General features: G+C 45.0%; 1 protein-coding gene across 3 annotated transcripts in view; it reads left to right on the forward strand.

Moving 5' to 3' along the window:
• nup98 (nucleoporin 98 and 96 precursor) overlaps positions 1–13,984 on the forward strand; it is an 82,724-nt gene that overhangs the window by 707 nt on the left and 68,033 nt on the right. For all 3 annotated transcript variants that reach the window (XM_043692564.1, XM_043692563.1, XM_043692565.1), the window contains exons 2-6: positions 6,128–6,231; positions 7,985–8,089; positions 9,960–10,136; positions 11,849–11,991; positions 12,355–12,462. In XM_043692564.1, the coding sequence (XP_043548499.1) occupies positions 6,156–6,231; positions 7,985–8,089; positions 9,960–10,136; positions 11,849–11,991; positions 12,355–12,462 (609 nt within the window). In that variant the 5' untranslated portion in view covers positions 6,128–6,155. The remainder of the gene's footprint in view (positions 1–6,127; positions 6,232–7,984; positions 8,090–9,959; positions 10,137–11,848; positions 11,992–12,354; positions 12,463–13,984) is intronic.

A 13,984-nucleotide genomic window follows, 5' to 3' on the forward strand; every position in this document is an offset into this window, starting at 1 on the left:
TCCCGTGGGGGGGGGGGTGTGTGGGCCTCCCGTGGGGGGGCGGGGGTGTGGGCCTCCCGGGCAGAGGGGGGGTGGCCTTCCCGGCGGACTCTCACAAACATGTGCGTGTCTGGTTGGACTGTATCCTCCCAGGTATCCGGGTCATCCTTGAAGGGGATGGGCCGAGTGGCCTCCTGGCACCGCGGTAATTGTGCTTATTTGTCTGTTGGTGTGTGCTGACAGTCAGGGAGAGTTAGCCAGGCTGGCCGCCTCTTACACAGCAAGCTGGTTGGGACCGACCTTGACAGGGTGCACTTAGAGAGAGAAACAAACAAGCCCATGGTTTGGAGATGCCGGTGTTAGCCATAACCACCTGATGGAGGAGCGTCGCTCCGAAAGCTAGTGCTTCCAATTAAACCTGTTGGACTAGAACCTGGTGTTGTGTGATTTTTAACCAAACAAACTCAGCAGCTTTGACTGTTTCTCTCTCCACAGAAATTGAGCTAGCATTTCAGTCTGGGATTGCAACAGCGTTGGAATCTTGGATATAGAGTATTTAGAAATGCTGATATGATCATGATTCGGAGATGCCGGTGTTGGACCGGAGTGTGCAAAGTTAAAAATCACACAACACCAGGTTATAGTCCAACAGGTTTAATTGGAAGCACTAGCTTTTGAAGCGCTGCTGCTCCAGGTGGTTGTGAAGGGGAAATTGTAAGACACTGAATTTATAGCAAAAGTTTACAGTGTGATGTAACTGGAATTATACATTGAAAAATACGTTGATTGTTTGTTTGTTAAGTCTGTCATCTGTTAGTGACCATTATAGTTTCACTTTCATATGTAAATCCCAAAACTTGTTTTAAAAGTTACATTCTCAGGTTATCTGTAACAATTGGTGTCAGGGCAGATAAGGTGTTGAAGGTGTTAGCCCCCTGTCTGTGCCATAATGTTTAGACTGATTCTAATCTAAAAAATTACAGGGGGCTAACACCTTCAACATCTTATCTGCCCTGACACCAATTGTTACAGATAATCTGAGAATGTAACTTTTATATAAAAAACTGATATGATCAGACGGTCATGAAGGAGAAATCATGCCAAACAGACTGACTTCAGTTTTTGATATGGTAATCAATAGTGGACATAATATTTGTACTTCCAAAAGGCACTCCATATAAAATCAGACTTTAGACTACTTAATAAGGTGAGAACCCATGGTATTGGCATGGATAGAGGATTGTCTTGTGAGTGACCAGAGTTTGAGTACAGGGTGTGTTTTCAGGAGGACTGTCTGTAACTGGTGGAGTGTACAGGGATTAGTGCTGGAGCCACAGTTGGGTATATTAACGATGATGCTGAATGCACTTTAGCCAACTTTGTGGATGGCACAAAAACAAGTGGGATAGCAAGGGTGAGAGAGTTTGCAGGGGGATGTATGCAGAAAAACTCAATGGTTATAATGTAGGAACATTTGAGGTTCTGCACTTTGGCAGGAAGAACGAAAGAGATGAATATTATTTAAATAGAGGAAGACTGAACAAACTGCAGCCCCAAGGGATGGGCTGAGGGTGGGGTTCTTGTACATGATTCACATGAAGTTGAATCCCATTGAAGTTCAGTGGGTAGTAGGGAAGGCAAACGGAACGTTGACTTTATTTCAAACAGAATAGCATATAAACTTAGATTTTGCTGAAACTGGCCAGGGTGCTAGTCAGACCCCCACAGCTGAATACTGTGAACAGGTTTGGTCCCCTTATCTGGAGAAAGATATACTGACATTGGAGGCAGTCCAGAGAAAGTGCCTCAGTGGTTAATGGAATTTGGAGCAGAGTTTTTTAAATATAATCTGTTTTTCTAATCAACCTTATACAGAGATGTTATTACCTCTGAAACAGGCCTCTTGGCCCAGGATTAGGGACACTTCCACTCTGCTCCAAAAGGGGCTCTTGTAGCAGAGCAGAATTCTCTGATATATACAGAACACCTGTTTACACACAATGCCAACTTGAAGGACTGAATGGCCCCACAGTATCCCTCCTTGGGTAGGAACAGTTGTGTTCACCTGAAGTATTTGTCCTGTGAAAACATTGCTCAGTTGAAGTGAGATTACCAGGTAACTTGTACCTGACTGCCTCACTTCTGAAATGAGTTAAGGGGAGATGTGCACATTAGAATTGTACTGCCCATGACCGTTTGTAAATATGCCCTTGCCATTTGATTTTCTGAGCTGTTGGCTGTGATCTTTCTGTCCTCTAAAGTTTTATGATGAATACCTCCAGTTAACCAACATTAAGATTGAAATGATTGCCTTCAGTCCCTGCTACAAATTCCATTTACATGTTGTGACTGTTTCACTCCTGGTCTCTGTTGATGCTGAAACAGTCTGTTCACAGCTCTGATGTCGTGTTTGCCTCAAAGCCCCATTCGGGAGAAAGTGAGCACTGCAGATGCTGGAGATCGGAGTTGAAGAGTGTGGTGCTGGAAAAGCACAGTCAGTCAGGCAGCAACCGAGGGGCAAGAGAGTCGACGTTTCGAGCTTAAGCTCTTCATGATGCTCCCTGACTGACTGTGCTTTTCCAGCACCACACTCTTCAACTCCGAAGACCCTGTTGTCGTTAACCTGAACGCTGCCTGTTTCCATCCTGTAGCATCACTTATCATCCCATCCACAGCTTGTTTCCTGCTGCAACCTTCATTTGTGACTCTTTGACCTCTAGACCTGACTGTTAATGCAGTTCCATCTTCTATCCTCCACATGACTCTGCTGTTTCTAGTTTGACTCATGTCCAGTTCAGCCCTATCTTTTGTTCTTGATCACCTACATTGGCTCCTTCTCCAGCAGTGGCTTGATTTTTTTAACAGTATTTTTTACCTGTATTTAAACACTTCACGGCTTCGTCCCTCTAATCTGTAACCACCTCCAGCCCTACTGCTCTCTAGGACCTCTACGTTTACCCAGTTTTGAATTACTTTTGTTGGCATCACCTAGTTCAGCATTTATTGTCCATCTCTAATTACCCTTGAGACTGCTGCAATCCATGTGGTGTTTGTGCTGTTAGAGGATGCCAAGATTTTAATTGTGATGGTGTAGGAATATTTCCAAGTCAGGATGGTGATGGCTTGGAGAGGAATTCCCTAATGATGCCCTTCTCAGTTGTAGGGGTCTGGGTTTGGAGATTTTATTTTGTCAACGTGTGCAGTGATATTACTACACGGTTCTGAGTAGGTGGCACTTGAAATGGGGCTGCTAGGGTCAGAGGTAGGGTCACTACTACATACCACGAGAACCCCGGTGTATCGAGGGAACACGTGAGAAGTCTTGGTGATCTTAATGAAGTGTATCTTGTAGGTGGGGCAAACAGCTGCTGCATGTTGATGGTGGAAGCACTAGCTGCTTTGTGCTGGATGGTATTGAGTGAGCCTGAGTTTGAACACGTTTTCCCCTCATGTTGGCTTTCTGTCACCACTTACCCCACAGTCTGAAAGATATGCCTTCAGGACTTAACCAGCTTGGTTAGTAGTGGTACTGAAAGCCTTTGGGTGTTAGAATTCCACATCCCGAGTACATCTCCACCTTCAGTGTGTCCTCCAAGTGGTGTTCAACATGGTTTGTTACTGGTTCATCAGCTAATGGGGGTAGTCAGCAGCAATGCCATAAGACTTTGTGGAGTCTGGAGCTAATGTTAAGGAGGGCTGGGGCTACTCGCTTCTATATATCACGGTGCTATCACCTTTGATGAGTCAGACAATACCCAGGGTTGGTGATGGAGGTGTCTGGGATATGGTCTTTTGTTTTAGTCATTCATGGGAATGACTAGGTCATCATTTATTGCCCATCCCTGATTGTTCAGTGAAGGGTGAACCATACTGCTATAGGCCTGGAATCACAGGTAGGCCAGATCTGATAAGAACATTAGTAAACCAGATGAAAACCAACTTTATTGGTTGGCTTTATTGATTGACTTTAAATTCCACCATCCACCATGATGGGGTTTGAACTCGTCCTTGGAGAATTAGTCTGGACCTCTGCATTAGTCGCCCAGTAATCTAACCATGGCGATACCATTTCGAGGGCAATGTGCATCCTCCTCATTTTCATTTCTCCACCACTCGTGTCTGTGTCTGAGTTCTGCAAGTCTTTCCCTCAACCTCTATCCCTCTCTACCTCTATTAGAGGTATAGTCTCAGCAAACTACTGTGCAATTGTAAAACTATTTCTTTATTCCTGTGTTCCAATCCCCTTGTGGTGAAGGCTGCCTTAATTGCTTTCTGCGTTCTAAATTCTGTAATGCTTGTGAGAATATGCAGAAGGGTTCAGAAAAGATTTACAAAGACGTTGCCAGGGTTGGAGGGTTTGAGCTATAGGAACAGGCTGGGGCTGTTTTCCCTGGAGCATCAGAGACTGAGGGGTGACCTTATAGAGGTTTATAAAATCATGAGGGGAATGGCTATGGTAAATAGGCGAAGTCTTTTCCCTAGTCTGGGGGATCCCGGAACTCAAGGGTACAGGTTTAGGGTGAGAGGGGAAAGATATAAAAGAGACCTAAAAGGCAACTTTTTCACACAGAGGGTGGTACGTGTATGGAATGAGCTGCCAGAGGAAGTGGTGGAGGCTGGTACAATTGCAACATTTAAGAGGCATTTGGATGGGTATATGAATAGGAAGGGTTTGGAGGGATATGGGCCGGGTGCTGGCAGGTGGGACTAGATTGGGTTGGGGTATCTGGTCAGCATGGACAGGTTGGACTGAAGGGTCTGTTTCCATGCTGTACATCTCTATGGCTCTAAATCTCTCTGAACATGAAGTTTACAATTTTCATGCCTTTATTTTAAAAAAATCTGTTTTGTATTCTTGCAACTAATGTGAGTAATATGTATTATCTCGCAGTATGCCACTTGGTTCCCTACCCGTTTAACTGTCGATATTTATTTGCAGCCTCTGTCCTCTTCCAGCCTACATTTCCATCTAGCTTCATATTGTTTACTAACTTGGGTGTGTTACTTTCTGTCGTAAGTCATTTGTATGGTGTAAAGGTTTGTAATATATTTTTATTTTGGAGCTTAGATTCTTCAGGGGAGGTTAAATGTATTTGTTTTCAGTTCTCCGTAGGTGCCTCTTATTCGTTTTTGCAGCATTTGGACAAAACAGCCCTTCCAAGTAATCATACAACTAAAGTTGTGCCCTAGCAAACTTCCTGGTGAGATAATTATTGAAATCTTTACTGACTTAAGGTTTGCATCCCAGAGAGAGACCGGTGGAAAGGAGCCAGAAGCAGATCCCATTCAGAGTAAATATTTTTACCAGCAGGAGGGCAGCTTAGTTTGCCAAGTCAACCAAACCGTCTGGGTAGACAGGTTGGGAATAGCCCCAGGTAGTAGTCCGTATTTGGTGAGTTAGTGTGTGGTCTCAGGGAGAGACTGAGAGATTTGCATCTTGGGAATGTGCAGATACCTTCCGGTGAAGTGAGAAGTGATCGTTCACCTGGGTCGGGTTTATGGAAAGGATGTTTTGCTGTTTATGGTCACCTCTTCCCAAATTGTTTCTCAAGCATTGGTTTTCTTTTCTTTACACGTTCTTTTGTTAAAAATACATTGGCAGTTTTTTGTGTTTGTTCAGTAACTCATCACTGTCTAACTAATTTGCAGGCAAAAAGACCCCACTGGTCTATCAAGTAAGTCTATCCAGTATTGCCAACAATTGATCATATTGATTGTAAATAGCTGTGACAACAGCATTGATCTTTGCAGCATCCCACTGGTCACAACCTGAACATACTCACTTATGTTGCCTGTCCATTAACCAATCCTGTATCCATGCCAGTGTTGGTCACATGTACTCCCCACCCAAAACCCTTCGTGAATCCTTATTGATAAAGCTGCTCATCTGGCACTTCAATATTCAAAGAGGTATAGTAGTTTAATCTGCCCCCTTCTTACGCATCCTCCAGGTTTGAGCTTAACAAGCAGAGCCAGTGTTTGGAGAGGATGAATCCTGCTGGCTGGGCTTTTCCATGAGGCAAAGGGAGAGTTGGTCAATATTTCTCATGCCCCTGTGCACTGGCATTCTGTTGATGCTTTGAGTTTCTGATATCTCTCCCTCGCAGTTTGAGGGGACTGATTTCTCTTGGTCTGTTTTCCTTTACAGTTGCCTGCAGTCTTGGTAATCTGGCAAGATGTTTAATAAGTCGCAGTTTGGCACTCCCACCTTCGGCAACACCAGTGGATTCACTACTTCAGCGTTCGGGCAGAGTAAGTTGGCTCTTTCTGCATTTTGTATTTTGGGAGGCGGGGAAGTTGAGTGTCGCTTGGACAGTGACTCATCACCAAGACAAGCCCCAAAAGCATTCGTATGCCAGCTGGTGTGAGATTGAAGTGATGATTTAGAGCATGCTGAGTAAGGGGCAGCAGGCTCCCCACCCTGAGAGACCCCACTGACCATGAATCAATGAGACTGATAGCAGTGTTCCTTGTCAGCTGTACTCCCACACGGCTATGCAGCAACATGGAAGCCACTGGACAGATGTCTTGGGCTATTCCTCCCGAGATACTGTGTGCATGTGCTGCTATTTGGCATGTTATCTCTGCTCTCTGGACTGAACAGGCATATTACAGCAAGAGGAACAATAGCTCACTACACCTCCAATGACAGTGTTAGTCCTCAGTGGCCTAGGTCCCTAGAAGTAATCTGCAAACAAGATTCCATGTGTTTTGACTCGTGTGCTCTAACTTGGCATGAGATCTCCACAGGAGCTCTTTCCAGAAGGTCTGAGATGTGATTACACATGTTGCTAGCTATTTACATATTTGAGTAAGGACCCAATACTACTCCCACCAGCTGCTGTCTTGATCCGTCATTTAAATTATCCCAAACATCAAAACTGCTCTACTATTCTGTAAAATCATGGTGATCTTCAGCTTTCCTCAACTCTCCCGTCCATATGTTTTCATTCTCTTAGTGCCAAAATCTATTACGTTCCATCTTGAATATTCTCAAACTGAACAGTGAAATGTTTCAAAGGTTTACCACTGAGTCAAAAAAATTCTCATAATCTGTGTCCTAAATCTTGATATTGTGCCCTTATTCTTGACCCTGTAGCCAGGAGGAAATGGCCTCTTGTCAGAAACCCTTTCAGAATTTTGAACATATCGAGATTTTTTTCATTTTTCTGAATTTCGGTGTGTAATAAGAGCAGCTCTCTTGGTTATTAAACTTCCCTGCACCCTGTCTCTCAGACAGATTTATCCTTCCCTGGGCCAGGGGTCATTAACGCTCTGCATTGAATACTATTCAAATGTTGCAGTCTTCGAACATTCCAACCTGAACGCATTTTTATTGTTAGCAGAATTTCTGCTCAAATGTATTGAAAATAGAATTATAAGTTCTCAAATGACCTAACTGGAGTTTCTGAATTAGTTCAGAAAGTATGCACTAGACTACGTGACTCCTGTTACACTAAGCTCATTATCGCTTCAGCAGCACAAGTCTGATTCAGTTGACCATTTCAGTTCTGGAGGCTGTCCAGGTAAAAAGGAGAGAGAGGCCACAGCCTGTACCACGGAGTAGGGCGGAAAGTCGACAGTATTTTTTCACCCTCCCTCTTTAGGGGTGATATGAAAGTAAGAATGCTCCTAATCCTTCTGATTCTTCTGTCTATTAGTGTAAATCTGGCGACCGTTTCTACTCATCTGCCAAAGCTTACTATTAAAGGCCTCTATTCAAATTCCCCTTAAACCTCTTTGTTTGAGGAGAAACAACGTCAGCTTTTTTTTTCTGTATTCCTGATGGCAGAGGGTTTGAGAGTTTGACTCCTTTTGAGGATTGGTTGACGGACGTGAGCCAAGAGGCTTGGGAGCAAAGTGGAGCTGCAGTCATTTTTCAGCCACGTCCTTTTGGATGATGGAGGAGGCTGGAGGAAATGTATGGCACCCACTTCCCATCTCTTATCCATCACTGAGTCCCTCTCACCAGTAACCTAAATCCTTGTGATTTCCTGCTTTTCAGATACTGCAACTCCAGGGTTTGGTGGATTTGGTGCGGCCACAGCTGGATTTGGTACAGCCACCAATACTGGTGGTGGACTCTTTGGTAACACTCAAAACAAGCCAGGTACAGAGTAAATTCTCATTTGATTGTTCTCTGCTAACCTTCAGTTGGGGTATATTTAATTGTGAATAAAATAACCTTTCAATAACGTAGGATATAGGAGCAGGAGTAGACTATTTGGCCCTTCAAGCCGCCTCCACCGTTCAGTATTATCCAGGCTGATCCTCTATCTCAAAATCATATTGCTGCTTTCTTTCCAGACCCCTTGATGCCTTTAAAATCTTTAAAAATGGTCTTCTTGCGAAAATATTGAGCAACCTGGCCTCCACAATCTTCTGTGATAGAAAGTGGCACAAGTTCACTCCCCTTGCTCCCTGAAGAAATCTTTCCTCCCAGTCCTACACTGCGTTGTGAGACTGTGCTCCCTGCCTGTAGATTCCCCAACCAATGGAAACCCCCTCCCTGCCTCTAGTCTGTCCAGCCCTTTTAGAAATGTGTGTTTCAATCAGATCCCCTCTGTCCTCCTCAACCCCAGTGAGTACAGACCAATTCAGATCAATCTCTCCAAAGGACAGTCCTGTCATCCCCTGTGAACCTTAGCTGTGCTCCCTCCACAACAAGTATATCTTTCCTTGGGTAGTGAGGTCTAACCTGGACGCAATACTCCAGGAGTCTCACCAAGGCCCGATATAACTGCAGTAAAACATCCCTTCCTAACTCACTAATGTCTCCAACAGCCAATGAAGGACTTTTGAAGTGAGTCACTGTTGTAGTGTTGGTGACACAAAAGGGGCAGCCTGAATACAGCACGGAGGGAGGGCATCCTGTACTGTGTTGCAGTTGGCCCTCTGAAGGAGCAGTTCATCTAGTGCCACTCCCTACTTTATCCCTGGAGCCCTGCAAATAGTTTGTCATCCAATTCCCTTCTGGAAACCTTGATATGAATCTGCCTCCATTACACCCTCGGGCAAGTGCATTGCAGATCCTAACCATTTGCTGTATGAAACATTTCCTCTGCTTGTAAGCCCAGTGTGCGATGTGTACTGAAGGTTAGGGTTGGGTATATTATTGTTTGTGATATGTACAAACAATGTAGGTGTGAACGTAACGGAATGATAAGATGGGTGGGTGGTTAACCATAAGGGGGACATTCTTGGGCTACAGGAGGCTATAACAGATTGGTCAGTGGGCAGATCAGTTGCACGTGGAGCTTAACTAAGGTAAGTAAGAAGTGGTGCACTTTGGAGGCAAGAACAAGACAAAAGAGTACTCGATGAATGGCAGGACACAAGGGAGCTCCAAGGAATAGAGGGATCTTGGGGTATTTATCCACAGATTCCAGAATAGACGAATAGGGTAATTCAGGCAGGTGGGATACTTGCCTTTATCTCTCGCAACTTGGATTAGAAGAGCAGGGAGATTGTGTTGGAGCTGTACAGGACTTTGCTTAGGCCACGGCTGGAGGACTGTGCGCGGTTTGGGTCTCCACACTATAGGAAGGATGGGGTTTGCTTGGGAGGGTGTGCAGAGGGGGTTCACCAGGACGTTGCCTGGGATGGAGCAGGTTAGCGACCGAGAGAGGCTGGATAGGCTCAGGTTGTTTCCTTTGGAGTGGGAAAGATTGAGGGGCAACCAGATAAGGGAATATAAGGTTCTGAGGGGATAGGGTGAATAGGAAGCAGCTGTTCCCCAAAGTCTAAGCGTCAATAACAAAGGGGCATAATTTTGAAGTGAAAGGAGAGTGGTTTAGAGGGTATTTGAGGCTGGTGGGAATCGGGAGGGCACTGCCTGGGAGGGTAGTTGAGGTGGGGAAATCTCCAATCTTTTAAAAAGCACTTGGCTGAGCGTTTGAAATGTCATTACATTGAAAGTAGTGAATAGAGAGGCCCATCATTTTGTTTCATTTGTTAAACTACCATCTGTCTCCCTGCAGGAGGTCTGTTCGGCTCCAGTAGTTTTGGACAACCAGCAACTTCATCCACCAACGCTGGCTTTGGTTTTGGCACGTCGACGTCCAACAGCCTGTTTGGGGGCACGAGCACCGGGGGCCTGTTCTCCAATCAGCAGAGCAATGCCTTCACTCAGAGCAAACCTGCTGGAGGCTTTGGAAGTAAGCACTGCATTTGTCAGATTTCAGCAGCAGACGAGGCAGGTTTAATGTCAGGCTTGACCTCTTCATGTCGCCTGGTGCTGCATTTTCAGCTGCACAATCTCTCCAATTAGCATTGGGTTAGATCTTCCTTTGAGCATTACAAGTTGCATGCCAACCCTGATGTGTTTTCACTGTATCAGTACAGCAACCTTTCCTTAGGGAGACTGGGTCGTCACCATTTAAGTGTCAGATACAATATCGAATCCCCACAGTGTGGAAACAGGTCCTTTTAGCCCAACCAGTCCACACTGACCCTCAGAAGAGTAACCCACCCAGACCCATTCTCTCTATCTTATATTTACCCTTGACTAATGCACCTAACCTACACATCCCTGGACACTATGGGTAATTTAGCATGGACAATCCACCTAAACCTGCACATCTTTGGACTGTGGGAGGAAATTGGTGCACCCAGAGGAAACCCACACAGATATGGGGAGAATGTGCACACACCACATTGAGTTGCCCATGGCTGGAATTGAACCCACGTCCCTGGCACTGAGAGGGAGCAGTGCTAACCACTGAGCCACCGTGTTCACAATAAAAACAAAAATGCAGCACAATTATGGGAATGCAAATGAATACCAAGACACTGTCTCAACACTGTCTGCCATGAGTTCAAGTTTCAATCCCAATCCAGGTGCTTGTCACTGGTCCCAAGCTAACACTGTCTATGCAAAACTGAGGGAGCACCTCGCTGTCTCTCCAAGGAGATGTTAAACTGAGGCTCTGTATGCCCCCTCGGCTGGATATAAAAGATCCCACGGTCACTATTTTGAAGAAGAGCATTGATGTGCTCACCAGTGTCTCGGCTAATATTTGTTCATTTATTTCATTGTTGTTAATGAGATCTTGGAAAGTGCTCCTGAGATGTCATGAATGAACCAACAGGCATTTGAAGTCCCCTTTGTTGTTTAAGTGGTTCCAGGAGCTGGAAGTTCCTGGGTACTGCCCACTGCAATAGCACTGTCTGCTCATCTTCCATTGGCCTTTTGTCTAAGGAGCTGAGATCACCAAAGAGCAGCTGGATCTTATTCAGGACGGGACTTAACAGGGTGGATGCTGAGAAGATGGAGCCCCTCATGGGAGAGACTGGAATAAAAGGACGCAGTTTAAAAAGGAGTCTCCCTTTAGGTTGGAGAGGAGGAAGAATTTGATTCTGAACATTGTTAGTCTGAAACTGTCCTCCATAGAGAGTAGTGGAGGTGCATTAGTCAGGTTAAATATAGGGTAGGGCAATGGGTCTGGGTGGGTTACTCTTCGGAGGGTCAATGTGGATTTGTTGGGCTGAAAGCCTGTTTCCAGACTGTGGGGAATCTAATCAGTATTTTTAAAATAGGATGGGTCCTTGACAAAAAAGGGAGTCATGGTTATTGGGGTTAGTTGAAAATGTGGAATTGAGTTCAGTCAGCTCCGCTACAATCTATTGAATAACACGGGTTTAAGGAACAAAAAACATCCTGGTCCAAGATTTGCATGTTTTAATGGTTCGTGTAGGGTGGGTCAGAGGAGCGAGTGTGAAAAGAACACTTGCTATGCCGTATAGAAGCACCACCGAATGTTTTTGGTGGGTTTGGGCCAAAGGGCCTGACTGTGTGCTGTAGGACTCTGATTGTGTTTTATTTTTGTGTACTCCAGGAACTACAGTGACTCTACATTCTTGCTTTCAGGTTTTGGAGCCAGCACGACGGGCGGTGGCCTGTTTGGGACCACCAGCACCGCCTCTAATCCTTTCGGTGGGACCTCTGGGACCTTGTTCGGGGGAACCACCTTTAGCACTGCTGCTCCTACTGGAACCACGGTTAAATTCAATGTGAGTATGATGGGGATGGCAGTGTTGAGCTTACACCAAGGCAGAGTAGGAAGCTAACAGCCACATCACTCTGAGAATTTGGGAATTTCTGTATTGTCTGCCTATTTGAATAATCATTGTGCCTCAAATGGTATTGGATTGAGAGTGGGAAAGAGTGACCAATGTCAGCCATTAGGCAGCTCTGCCAGCCAGCCATGGAGATAGAGATTTGAGCTGGCAACTTCAGTCAGCAAAACTGGTTTCTAAGTGAGCTGTTTACAACCTGATAGTAGTTGGTGGAGGGTTTGGAATTCAGCCCCTCTTCTCATGCAAGTGCTGTGCCGTATTAACACCACTGTGTGGTTATCTTTTGTATTCCTGTAGCCTCCAACAGGCACAGATACAATGGTGAAGTCTGGAGTCAGCACCAACATTAGCACCAAGCACCAGTGTATCACAGCCATGAAGGAATACGAAACCAAGTCACTGGAGGTGAGAACTGTTGTGTGGGTGGGTTCTCCTTCCTTGGTAAGATGAGCGTGTGTTACCTGTGCCTAGTGTTATAATTACTGCAGAGACCAGTGGTGTTTTAAAAGAAAGGAATCCTGGGGTACCAACTGAATGAAAAAGTGACACCCTGCCCATCAGTTGTCTAAGTTTTATCATAATGAACCAACTAAAAGGATTGCAAAAAGGCAGTAGTCTTTAAATAGTCAGTGTAGCAAAGATGTGCTTTTCATAGTTACAAGCGCTTGTGTTACATTCCATAGAAATGTACTACCATACAGAGCCCACGAGTTTCCGATTCAATCTTGGGTGCACAGGTTTTCCTGTTTCCCAAGTGATACATTTGGCCCTTGAGGCACTTTCCCAAGCAGGTATGTTCCATCTGAAGACCTCAGATAGATGTGATGCTCAAACAGATTGCCTGTATAGAGCTTTTCTACCCAGGTTCACTATGTATTGATGAGTCACAAACCCCAAAGATTTCCTGTTTACACCCTTTAAACAATCTGACTCTGGTAAAACTGAAATGGCTAGAGTATCTCATCCACCTACTGCGCTGCTCTCCCAGGCTTCAGCTGTCAACTGTTTGCAATAGTGTAACACAGCACCGTGGTCTCTGTTCTGTTCAGAATAAGGTTTACTGCTTTTTCAGCAAGATCTGTTCTGAACTGCAGGCTGAGGCCATTTCCAGTTGATCTCCATTTAACTGTTTGTTTACCCTATTCCTTGTAACTCTTACCTGCTCTGGTACCTTCGGGTCACAAGGATACTTTTCCTAAGATTTAATGACCCCATGTCACAGTGAACTAATTATCTCCTTTACGGAATTGGCCTAATTTCAAATTTTGAATCTTCCAGAAAGAAAATATAGACTTGTACCTAAAGCACGAGCCCTCTGTGTAATTTGATATTCAGTTTAATACTATTAAAAGGCTTGCTAGGCCAGTACAGAGAGCAGTTAAATATCAATAGACTGGAGTTGCATTTAGAATCAGGTGGGATACGTTTAGGTGTCCTTCAGGAAAGGATATCATAGAGTCATAGCGATGTACAGCATGGAAATAGACCCTTCAGTCCAACCCATCCATGCTGACCAGATATCCCAACCAAATCTAGTCCCATCTGTCAGCACCCAGCCCATATCCCTCCAAACCCTTCCTATTCATATACCCATCCAGATGCCTTTTAAATGTTGTAATTGTACCAGCCTCCACTACTTCCTCTCTCAGCTCATTCCATACCCGTACCACCCTCTGTGTGAAAAAGTTGCCCCTTAGGTCTCTTTTATATCTTTCCCCTCTCACCCTAAACTTATGCCCTCAAATTCTGGATTCCCCGACCCCAGGAAAAAGACTTTGCCTATTTATCGTAATCATGCCTCTCATAATTTTATAAACCTCTATAAGGCCACCCCTCAGCCTCCGACGCTCCAGGGAAAACAGCCCCAGCCTGTTCAGCCTCTCCCTATAGCTCAAATCCTCCAACCCTGGCAACATCCTTGTAAATC

This window comes from Chiloscyllium plagiosum, chromosome 6, assembly GCF_004010195.1.
Source record: "Chiloscyllium plagiosum isolate BGI_BamShark_2017 chromosome 6, ASM401019v2, whole genome shotgun sequence".
Classification (NCBI taxonomy): Eukaryota; Metazoa; Chordata; class Chondrichthyes; order Orectolobiformes; family Hemiscylliidae; genus Chiloscyllium; species Chiloscyllium plagiosum.